General features: G+C 40.5%; 1 protein-coding gene across 1 annotated transcript; it reads left to right on the top strand.

Annotated features, from left to right (window-relative positions):
- The first annotated feature begins 11794 nt into the window (after positions 1 to 11794).
- LOC107828165 (uncharacterized) lies at positions 11795 to 12466 on the top strand. The gene has a single exon (XM_016655429.2). It carries the CDS (start codon positions 11795 to 11797, stop codon positions 12464 to 12466), a length of 672 nt encoding a protein of 223 aa, XP_016510915.2.

Raw genomic sequence — 12466 nt, 5'->3', positions numbered from 1 at the left:
ATTGTGATGACCTGATAGCTCATTTATTGTTTTACCCTTTATTTATGTATTTTGAAACCTCTAATAGATCCGTTTAGCCTTACTCGATCTGTGTGGGTAGTCCGTATCTTTTTTTGGAAGGTTTTTATGCGAAAGATTGATCAAAATGTGGAATCATGCTTTAAAAATCATTTGAGTTAACGTCGGTCAATGTTTTGAGAAAATGGACCTGAATTAGTATTTTGACGGTCCTTGTGGGTCTGTATCATGATTTGGGACTTGGGCGTATGCCCAAAATCGAACTCGAAAGTCCCTAACTTGAATAATTGCCATTTGTTAAAAACTAGAAGTTTAAAGGTTTAACGAATTTCTAAGTTTGACTGTAGTTTGACTTTGTTGCTACCAGTTTTGGATTTCAATTTCGGAACTTGGTATAGGTTCATTTAAGTATTTATGACTTGTCTGTAAAATTTGGTGCAAAACGGACGTGATTTAACAAGATTCGAGCATCCGGTTGTTGAAATTGGAAATTCTTAAGTTTCTTTGAAATTTCATTCGTTTTGGTGTCTGATTAGTAGTCCTAGGTGTTATTTTGGTGTTTTGATCACGTAAGTGAGTTCCTAAGATGTTGTTACACTTGGGTGCAAGTTTACTTTGAAGCCCCCAGGGCTCGGGTGAGTTTCGGACGCATGGCGGAGTGGTTGATAGAGTTAAATGATTGATGGTTTTTCTTCTCAGGTCTTAGCTATTGCAATTGCGATAGTTTGTGTCATATTTTCGATGATATCAGGTACCCATTTGCAAACAAATAGTTCGCTTTTATGAAGTAGTGTTGGAGGGGATTGATTTGCCTTTGCAATCAGAATGGTCGCAATTGCAGAAGACCAAGTTCGCATTTGCAAACAAAACCATAGCATTTGCGATGGCAGCAGAGATGTGGAATCTTTGCATTTGCGAAAACCTTTTTGCATTTGTGGGGTTCACAATTAACCTTTTTGCATTTGTGGGGTTCACAATTGTGAACCCTTGGTCGCAATTGTGACATCTGCTCCTTGACAAAAGAAGGAAAAAAGGGATTTAGCTCTAGATGCGATTTTCCCAAGAGACTTTCTTCCTAAATTCTTTGATAAGCAACTTTAATCTCTTTCTTTTCAATTACTCATTATATTTCATTAGTTTTCAATATTAAATCTATGATTTTTATGATAGAAATTAGGGATTTTTGTAAATTTGGGATTTAGACCTCTAATTGAGTTCGAATTTTGAAACTAATTACATAACTAGGCTCAGGGTGAATGAGTCACCTGGTTTTGGTCCGAATCTTTGGTTTTGACCAAATAGGCTCGGGGTTGACTTTTTGGGAAAAGGGTAAAAATCTTAACTTTATGTATTGTAAATGATTTCCCTAGAATTATTTGGTGTTGTTGAGTCGATTTAGGTTAGATTCGATTAGTTTGGAGGCGGCTTTTAGAGGAAAGTCCCTGGTAGAGATTTGAATTACTTGCGGAGTGAGGTAAATATTGGGTCTAACCTTGATTTGAGGGAATTAGGAACCCTTGAGCTATGTGATATGTGAATTTTCATGTGCTGAGGCATATATGCGAGGTGACGAGTTTATATATGCCGTAAATTACTTGTTTCCTTGTCTACCCGTATTTCATTAATTATCTTATTTCATTTCTTGATTGTTACATGCTTTAATTGCTCCCTATGTCCTGAGGGTAGGGAATTCCAGGGCCGTGACAAGTTGGTATCTAAACACTAGGTTACCTAGGTCTCATGAGTCACGAGCAAGCTTGGTAGAGTCTGGAGGATCGGTAATGAGGCGTTTGTACTTATCTTCCAGAGGCTATGGAGTTTAGGAACAATTTCACTTCTATTCGTCTCTATCGTGAGATTTTATTCTATCATTAATGATTTAACTCTTATATTCGTATTCTCTCGTAGATGGCAAGAACACGAATAGCATCGGAAGTCGGACAAGTGCCGGAACCACTAGTAGCAGTTACGACCAGGGGAAGATGTCGAGGCTAAGGTTGCGCCAGAGGCCGAGGGAGAGGCAGAGCTTAGCCTAGAGCTTGATTAGTAACATTCGCAGTGGAGCCTCAGGTAGATTTTGATTAGGATGTTCCAGCTTCGACTGTACCCGTCGGACCGGCTCAGGTCCCGAAGGGGTTCATAGCTACTCTAGTGTTTTAGGATGCTCTAATCCATTTGGTGGACCTTATGGAGAGTGTGGCCCAGACTGGTACATTCCCGGTAGTACCAGTCATCTCTCAGGTTGGGGGAGGAGCACAGACTCCTCCTACTCACACCCCAGAGTAGATAGATCCCTAGTTTCAAACTCCAGCAGCCCCGCCAGTTAGGATGGTTCAACCGGTTGTTGTGGCACAGGTCGGTGATAGGGCCGCTGTGTCTTCTAGGGCGTTTTTGAGGTTGGACAAGTTTAACAAGCTCTTTCCAATTCACTTAAGTGGTGCATCTTCTGAGGACCCACAGGATTATCTAGACCACTACCACAAGGTGCTGCGAAACATGAGTATAGTTGAGACCAACAGGGTAGATTTTGTAGTGTTTCAGATGATTGGTTCCGCCAAGAGGTGGAGGAGATATTATATGTTGACTAGACAAGCTGAGTCGCCTCCACTTACTAGGGATCAGGTTTCACAGCTATTTCTAGAGAAGTCCATTCTTGTCACTCTTAGAGAGGATTACCGCATGTATTTTGAGCATCTTCAGCATGGTAGTATGACTGTTACCCAGTACGAGAATTGTTTTGTGGACCTATCTCGCCATGACATTATCTTGCTCCCTACTAAGAGGGAGAGAAAGTAGAAATTTTTTGATGGACTCACTTACACTATCAGGCTACAGATGGCAAAAGAGACCGAGAGTGATATTTCCTTCCAGATGGCTGTAGATATTGCTAGAAAGATCGAGATGGTTCGTGCTTAGGAGAGGGGGAAGGTGTTTGATAAGAGGCCTTGTCATTTTGGAGGTTTAAGTGGTGCCTCAAATGGAGGCAGCGCTACTTTGGTAGAGGCCATCCTCCCAGGCCATTTCAGTTAGTGCTTCAGGCATATCACGGTGCATCAGGGAGTGTGGTCCTTATATACCTCATTCTAGGCAGCCAACCTAAAGTGCATCATTAGCTCCTATCAGTGAGCCTCCGATTCAGAGCTATCATCGTTGTTATCTGGCCCGTTTGGGTTAACTTTAGCTTTAGTAGCCATAGAAGTAGGAAGGGTGTTTTGAGTGTGTTTGTATTGGTCACATCAGGAGGTTCTATCCGAGAATATTGGGTGGCATGCCACAACAGAGTTCTCATGCCATGGTTTTGACACTGGTTGATCCATCGCCCACTTAACCAGCTAGGGTTAGGGTTCATGCATCCAGAGGTGGGGGTTAAGCCGTTAGAGATAGAGGTCAGGCCATTAGAGGTGGAGGCCAGCCAACTAGAGTTCGTCCTAGAGACGTAGTTCAAAGGGATATGACCCAACCCCGATTTTATGCTTTCCCAGCTAGGTCTAAGGCCGATTCATCTGACGCCATTCACAAGCATTGTTCCAGTTTGCCATAAAGATGCTTTAGTTCTATTTGATCTGGGCTCTACTTATTCCTACGTGCCATCTTATTTTGCTTAATATTGGGTTGTGTCACGTGATTGTTTAAGTGCTCCTGGGTATGTTTTCACGCATGTGGGAGATTCTATTATTGTAGACCATGTCTATCGCTCGTGTATGGTTACTATTGGGATTCTTGAGACTAGTGTAGATCTCCTACTTCTTGATTTAGTAGATTTTGTATGTCATCTAGGGTATAGATTGGTTATCACCTAATTATGCTATATTGGATTGTCACGCCAAGATGGTGACCTTAGCCATGTCGGGGTTGCCTCGATTAGAGTGGAGGGGGACTCCTAGTCATTTTACTAGCAGGTTTATCTTATATGTAAAGGCTCGACTTATGGTAGAGAAAGGATATCTAACTTATTTGTCTTATATTTGTGATTCTAGTACAGAGGTTCCTTCCATGGATTCAGTACCAGTTGTTTGTGAGTTTCCAGAGGTGTTTCCTACAGATCTACCGGGGATGCCACCCAATAGAGATATTGACTTCTGTATTGATTTGGTTCCGGGCACTCAGCCTATTTCTATTCCACCATACCGTATGGCCCCGCCGGAGTTGAAGGAATTGAAGGAGCAGTTGCAAGATTTGCTTGATAAGGGGTTCATTAGACCTAGTGTCTCGCCCTGGGGTGTGCCTGTGTTGTTCGTGAAGAAGAAATATGGATCGATGAGGATGTGTATAGATTATCGGTAGTTCAACAAAGTCACTATCAAGAACAAGTATTTGTTGCCGAGGATTGATGACTTATTTCATCAGCTTCAGGGTGCCAAAGTGTTTCAAAGATTGATTTGAGGTCTAGTTACCACCAGTTGAAGATTAGGGCATCTGATGTCCCTAATACAGCTTTTCGAACTTGATATTGGCATTATGAGTTCCTAGTGATGTCATTTGGGGTGACAAATGCCCCAACAACATTTATGGATTTGATGAATTGGGTATTTAAGCCCTATTTGGATTCTTTTATGATTGCATTCATTGATGATATCTTGATCAACTCCCACAATCGAGAGGAGCATGAGCAATATCTTCAGATAGTACTTCAGACTCTGAAAGATAGCTATTTATACGCCAAGTTTCAAAGTATGATTTTTGGTTAGACTCAGTTGACTTTTTGGGGCATGTTGTATCGGCAGAGGGCATAAATATTAATCCTAAGAAGATTGAAGTAGTTTAGAACTGGCCTAAACCTACTTCAGCTACAGAGATCCGGAGTTTTCTGGGTTTGGCGGGTTATTATCATCGGTTCGTGGAGGGGTTTTCATCCATAGCAAATTTATTGAACAGATTGACCAAGAAGGGTGCCCCATTCAGATGGTCGGATGAGTGTGAGTTGAGATTTCAGAAGCTCAAGATTGCTTTGACTACGACACCAGTGTTGGCGTTGCCCATAGTTTCCAAATCCTACACGGTGTATTATGATTCATCTCGTATTGGGCTCGGTGCAATATTGAAGCAGGATAACAGGGTGATTGCATACACGTCTTGACAGTTGAAGGTTCATGAGAAAAATTGCCCTGTTCATAACTTAGAGTTGGCAGCTATTATTCATGGGCTCAAGATATGGAGGCACTTTCTTTATGGCGTGTCATGTAATGTATTCACGGATCATTGGAGTCTAGAGTATTTGTTCAAACAAAAGGATATCCATTTGAGGCAGAAGAGGTGGTTGGAGCTATTGAAAGACTATGATATCACCATTTTGTATCATCCCGGAAAGGCCAATGTTGTGGCCAATGCCTTGAGTAGAAAGGTTATGAGCATGGGTAGCCTTGCATGTATTCCAGTTGGTGAGAGGCTGCTTACTTTAGATGTTCGGTCTTTGGCGAATCAATTTGTGAGGATAGATGTTTCGGAGCCTAGTTGTGTTCTAGCTTGAACAGTCGCTCGGTCTTCCTTGTATGAGAGTATCAGAGAGCATCAGTATGATGATCCCCATTTTTTTGTCCTTAAGGAAACTGTGTGGCATTGTGGTTCCAAGCAAGTTACTATTGGACTTTGTGAGTTGATCCATGAAGAGGCCCACAGTTCCCAGTATTCTATTTATCTGGGCGCCTCCAAGATGTATCCGTATTTGTGGTAGCATTACTGGTAGAGGAGGATGAAGAAGGTATAGTTTCGTATGTAGCTCGGTGTCTAAACTATCAACAAGTTAAGTACAAGCATCAGAGGCTTGGTGGTTTGCTTCAGAGGCTAGGGATTCCTGAGTGGAAGTGTGAGCGTATCACTATGGATTTTGTTGATAAACTCCCACGGACTCAGAAGAAGTTCGATGCGGTATGGGTCATTGTGGACAGGTTGACCAAGTCGGCACGTTTCATTCCAGTGGCAGTTACCTATTCTTTAGAGTGGTTAGCTGAGACCTACATTTGCGAGATTGTCCGTCTTCACGGTGTGCCCATTTCTATCATTTCTGATTGAGGTATGCAGCTTACCACGCACTTTTGGAGGGTCGTACAGCGTGAGTTAGGTACATGGGTTGAGTTGAGTACAACATTTCATCCCAAGATGGACAGACAGTCCGAGTGCACTATTCAAATATTGGAGGATATGCTACGTGCTTGTGTTATAGATTTGGGGGTTCTTGGGATCAGTTGTTGCCACTTGCGGATTTTGCCTACAACAACAACTACTAGTCGAGAATTTAGATGGCTCCCAATGAGGCACTATACGGGAGGCTGTGCCGTTTGCCAGTTGGATGGTTCGAGTCAGGGGAGGCTCAGCTGTTGGGTACAGATTTGGTAGAGTTTGTGATGTTGCATTCATGGTTGTAGAGAGGGTATTGCTCCGGGTTTCACCCATGAAGGTTGTGATGAGGTTCGGAAAAAAGGACAAGTTGAGCCCTAGGTATATCAAACCCTTTAAGATTCTTGAGAGAGCTGGTGAGGTGGCCTACAGGCTCGCATTTTCACCTAGTTTATTACCTGTCCATTTGGTGTTCCATGTGTCCATGCTCCAGAAGTATCACGGTGTTCTGTCACACGTGTTAGATTTCAGTCTCATTCAATTGGACAAGGATTTGACTTATCAGGCGGAGCCAATGGCTATTCTAGCCCGACAGGTCCAACAGTTAAGGTCTAAGAGTTATCCTTCAGTTCAGTGTAGTGGAGAGGTCAGCCGATTGAGGCAGCCACGTGGGAGTCGGAGTCAGAGTCGGATATGCAGAGTAGATATCCACACCTTTTTACTAGTCCAGGTACTTTTCTATGTTCGTTCAAGGAGGAACTGTTATTTTAGAGGTAGAGAATGTGATGACCCGATAGGTCATTTATTGTTTTACCCTTCATTTTTGTGTTTCAAAACCTCGAATAGCTCTATTTAACCTTCCTTGATTTGCATGCACAGTTCGTGCCCTTTTTCGGAAGGTTTTTATGTGAAAATTTGAAATCGTACCTTAAAACTCATTTGAGTTGACTTCGGTCAACGTTTTAAGCAAACAGACCTGGATCAGTGTTTTGATGGTCCCGGTGGGTCTGTATCGTGATTTGGAACTTGGGCGTATGCCCGGAATCGAATTCAGAAGTCCCTAGCTTGAATTATTGCCATTTGTTGAAAATTAGAAGTTTAAAGGTTTAAAGAATTTCTAAGTTTGACCTTAGTTTGACTTTTTTGCTACCGACTTCGGATTTTGGTTCTGGAACTTGGTATAGGTTCAGTTAAATATTCATGACCTGTCTGCAAATTTTGGTGCAAAACAGAATTGATTTGACGTGATTCAAACGCCTGGTTGTTGAAATTGGAAGTTCTTAAGTTTCTTTAAAAAATTCATTCGTTGTGGTATCTGATTCGTAGTTCAAGGTGTTATTTTGCTATTTTGATCGTACGAGTGAGTTTGTATGATATTATTACACTTGGATGCATGTTTGGTTTGGAACCCCGAGTGCTCGGATGAGTTTCAGAAGCATGGTGGAGTGGCAATAGAGTTAAATGATTGTTGGTTTTTTTTCTCAGGTATCAGTTATCGCAATTGCGATATTTTGTGTCGCATTTGCGAACAAATAGTTCGCATTTGAGAAGTAGTGCTAGGGGGATTTGTTCACATTTGCGATCAGAATGATCGCAATTGCATAAGTCCAAGTTCGCATTTGTGAATAAAACCATCACATTTGCGATGGCAGCAGAGATGTGGAATCTTTGCATTTACAAGACTTTTTCGCATTTGTAGGATTCGTGATTGCGAATCTGAGGTCGCAATTGCGACATCTACACTTGGACAAAAGAAGGGAAAAATAAGATTTAGTTCATTTTTTTCAAACTCTCAACCCTAAACACCCTAGAGGCGATTTTCTCAAGAGACATTCTTCCTAAATTCTTTGAAAAGAAACTTTAATCTATTTCTTTTCAATTACCCATTACATTTCGTAAATTTTCAACATTAAATCTATGATTTTCATGTTAGAAATTAGGGATTTGGGTAGAATTAGGGATTTTTATAAATTTTGGATTTAGACCTCAAGTTGAGTTTGGATTTTTAAACTAATTATATAACCGGACTCGGGGGTGAATGGGTAATCGGGTTTTGGTTCGAATTTTTTATTTTGACCAAATGGGCCCGGGGTTGACCTTTGTTGACTTTTCGGGATAATGGTAAAAATCTTAACTTTATGTATTGTAATTGATTTCCCTAGCATTTTTTGATGTTGTTGAGCCGATTTAGGTTAGATTCGATTGGCTTGGAGATGGATTTTAGAGGAAAGGCCCCGGTAGAGCTTTGAATTGCTTGTGGAGCGAGGTAAGTGTCGGGTCTAACCTTGATTCCAGGGAATTAGGAACCCTTGAGCTATGCGCTATGTGAATTTCATGTGTAGCGGCGTATATGCGAGGTGACGAGTGTATATAGGCCGTCAATTACTTGTTTCCATGTCTACCCGTATTTCATTAATTATCTTATTTCATGTCTTGATTGTTACATGCTTTAATCTCTCCCTATGCCTTAACTTACTACTTGTCATTTATTATTCTCATATTAAAAATGGTTATCTCTTCCATTCTTCCATGATTAATTATTACTTGCATTAATTGTCTTACTTGTACCCTTTAACTAAGATATATTTGACTTGTCTTGTTGCTCAGTATTAATTGTAGCCTTTCTTGATTTGGTACGAGATTCTTTTATGGTTTTACTTTCATATTCGTTAATCGTATAGATATTTGTGATTCGAGTTGTTAAATTGATTTTATTTATGCCGCAATAGATGGAATAAGGGAGGATTGATATTGATACGGTGGGATCGGGTTGTGCGTTGCAATAGGTGAAATAAGGGAAGATTGATATGGTGAAATAAGGGAGGATTATGATATTGATTCTGATTGTATGGTGAGATCTGGTTGCACGCCACAACATCTTTTACTTGTTATTATTGATATTTACATGGTGGAATAAGGGTGGATCGTGTTTGTATGGTGGGATCGGCTTACGCACCGCAATGGTTTGTGTGTTTTATATTCCTTATTACATTGTGTTAGCTTTTAGTGTTTTCGTACGAGGTTTTGAGGATTCGTATTTCTGGTTTTACTGGCTTCAATGATTGAGTTATTTCCATGAGATAACTGCCTTATTTTTCCATATTTTCCTTTCCTATCATTATTATTATACTGCGTACAAGTTATTGTATGTGACCCGCCTTAGCCTTGCCAGTACCTTGTCGAGGTTAGGCTTGATACGTATAGAGTACATGGGGCCAGTTGTACTCACACTACACTCTGTACTTCTTGTGTTGATTTTGGAGTTGGTTCCAGCAGCGACCGGTAGATTGCCCTGAAGTCCCCTTCTACCTTATTCTAGTTGTGCATTCTTTTCAGGCAGCTTTATTTTCATTCAGACTATTAACTGTATTATTCTAGTAGTTCGTGCACTAATGACACCAGATTTGTGGTTGTATTTAGATATTTCGGTTGTTATGACATTTCGCACTTTATTTCAATTTTATTTCAGTTATTTCAGCTTAATTAGCATCAGTTAATTTGATTTGTTTAAAATGGCTTAAAACTATTCTAACGTTGGTTCACCTAGCAAGTAAAATGTTAGGCACTATCACGGTCCCAAGGGTGGGAAATTTCAAATCGTGATAGAAACTCTTATCTACTTCTCAGTAACACTAAGTTAAGTCACCGGAAAGTGGGGGGACTATTTGTATGGGGTAAAACTAGTCAATGACAGCTGGGCGAATGATGGAGTGACATGTGTCACTAAAGACAGGTGGGATATGAGTCAGCAAAGAGCTGTCGCCAGGTGCAATCGAGCGATCTGTACTGAACTAGTCCCGAAGACAAAGCAGCCGGTAACAAGGATTTGCAGCATTGCCATTGGGTGGCTTTTTTTGGACAGTTATTATAGAGAATATCTATATTTAGAGCCAACTGTTATGCACCATCAATGACAATTTTATTCTCATTCAAAAGTAGCTTGATTTGAGGATCTTGTCTCCCTAAATAGGGCTATAAATAGAAGGATTAACAACCATTGTAGCAACAAGAAACTCTGCATACAAAAAGTTATAATCCATTCTATTTGCGCTGAATTTTAATACTTGAACATTGCATTTACTCTTGTCATAAAAAATGCTATGTTTTTAGTCAGGCTTGTTATCTCTTTCAATTTCATTTGATAATATTATTTTTGCTCTCATTTACTTATTATTTTTTGGTCAAATAGATTCACTTGTCTATAAACCACGCTATAAATTCAATTGTACCATTTTACAGATAAACAGTCTTATCGCTAGGCGAATAGTTTAATACTCCTTTACGCAGTTTGACCAATAAAAAGAAAAAGAAGAATTTTATCTCATTTTGATCGAGTAAAGCTTTTTTTTCATTCTTCGTATTTTGTTACTTTGGGAAACAACGTGCCATAGAGCTAGATCTTGGAGGAACATATATAAAGCAATGATAAGTTTTATGATTATGATCTTGTTTACCATTAAAATGGATAACAATTAAATTTGTACGCGATTTTAAAGATATATGAATTGATTCAGCACAAATAATCAAGAATGTTAGATAAATAAATTAAAAGTACTGTGGATAACCAAACCAGTTGTGATATGATGTTGAGTCCGAGCTCGGACGTAAGCTTAACAATAGTTCTGCCTTCGACCGGACCCTCGATTCAGAGCCAAATGCGTATGAAGAACTATAATTAAAATAAGAATTTTTCAATAACTAGAAACTAGAGAAACAAGTTTGTATTGCCTTGATATACGTGTTATAGTGCCACTATTCAATAATAAATTTTCTCTTTATATAGTAGGAGAGTTTTACCCCTAGTACAATTTTAAAAAAGGTAAAAATCCTCCTTGTATATAAATTACTAATACGCTACCGACATCGGGAGAGATACGCACCGTGATATTCGGTCGGTTGAGGATATCACAGCCTTCTGTTAGTCGTGTCCAACAAATTGTAGTGCTTTCCGAGGTCTCGAGCTCATTCCGGGATCGAGGAAGCATTTCCTTATCAAGACCGGTGGCGCACACTCCGTTCAGGTCTTAGTACGAGACATCCCGACTTCGATTCCGACCACATACAGTCATGCTTTTGCTTCATTTATTCCATCAAAAAATTGGGGTACACGCTACCCTGGTTTTATCCGTATACAGATCACATGGCCAAGTCGCATGTTCCACACCCAAATTAAGGACACGAGGGTCTTTAGGTCTTGGGTCACTTCTATTTCACATCTCTTTCCCATCAGGGAGTCTTACCTTTGACACATCTTTAATGAGCCCTCAATGCATATAAGCAAGGAATTCCACTATTTTGGCAATCAATGGTGCAACTATTCACGTGAATTTTTTGGCTGCGCTTTCAAGCTGTTCAAGATTAAATGCTATTTTTGTTTTATGATAACGGTGTTCGAGTCAATTTGTCTACCTTTTAACTCATTCACTAGGCACCTATTACCTTTAAGGCCTCAGTATTACACGTACCAGATAATTCTCTATCAAGGTGTAGGTTGATGAAAATAAATTAATTAAAAGTGTTATTTGGTTGGAGTTTATGGATATTTATATAATCTCCGAATAGAAACTAACATTAATTTATACAATATTTGGTAGCTATACTTTTGTTTTCCTAATAAATAATACCAGACTCCTGGTGATGGACGTCGGTATCTTGATAAAGAGGAAGAAGAGGTTTGTACAGGGGCAACCAAGGATCAAGTGGGGAGTCTTAACCAAGGAAAATGCGCAGGAGTGATGGGGATGATAGTATTATGTGGACAACGACGACAGACTGTATAAGAGAGGCAGCGAGAGAGGTATTAGGGGTCTCGAAGGGGTACTCAGGTGGGCACCGAGGCGACTGGTGGTGGAATTATGTGGTCCAAAGTAAAGTGGAAGCAAAGAAAGCGACTTACCTTAAGTTAGTGGAGAACACAGACGAGGATAAGAGGAGTGCGAACAGAGAAAGGTATAAGGACGTTAGGAGGGAAGCGAAGTTAGCAGTCATGGAGGCTAAGACTATCGCGTTTGGGCTGCTATATGAGGAACTGCGGAGTGAAAGTGGGGACAAGAAGTTATTTTCGCTTACTAAAGCGAGAGAAAGGAAGGCTCGTGATCTTGACCAAGTGAGGTACATCAAAGACGAGGAAGGTCGGGTATTGATGGGAGAGGTCCAGATTAAGCAGAGCTGGCAGTCGTACTTTCATAGACTTCTGAATGAAGAGGGGGACAGAAACATCGTGTTAGGGGAGTTGGGGAACTCCGAAAGTCATCAAGACTTTAGGTACTGTAGGCGTATTAAGGTGGAGGAGGTCGTGGGAGCAATGCGTAAGATGATTCGGGGCAAAGCGATCGGACCAGATGAGATTCCAGTTGAATTTTTGAGGTATGTGGGTAAAGCAGGCTTGGAGTAG

This window comes from Nicotiana tabacum, chromosome 22, assembly GCF_000715075.1.
Source record: "Nicotiana tabacum cultivar K326 chromosome 22, ASM71507v2, whole genome shotgun sequence".
NCBI lineage: Eukaryota > Viridiplantae > Streptophyta > Magnoliopsida > Solanales > Solanaceae > Nicotiana > Nicotiana tabacum.
The sequence above is the reverse complement of the archived record's forward strand: the minus strand, read 5'-3'. Positions and strand labels throughout refer to the sequence as shown.

What these genes read in the sequence shown, in the direction of transcription:
- LOC107828165 (XM_016655429.2), top strand. Translation starts at nt 11,795, where the DNA reads ATGCGCAGGAGTGATGGGGATGATAGTATTATGTGGACAACGACGACA.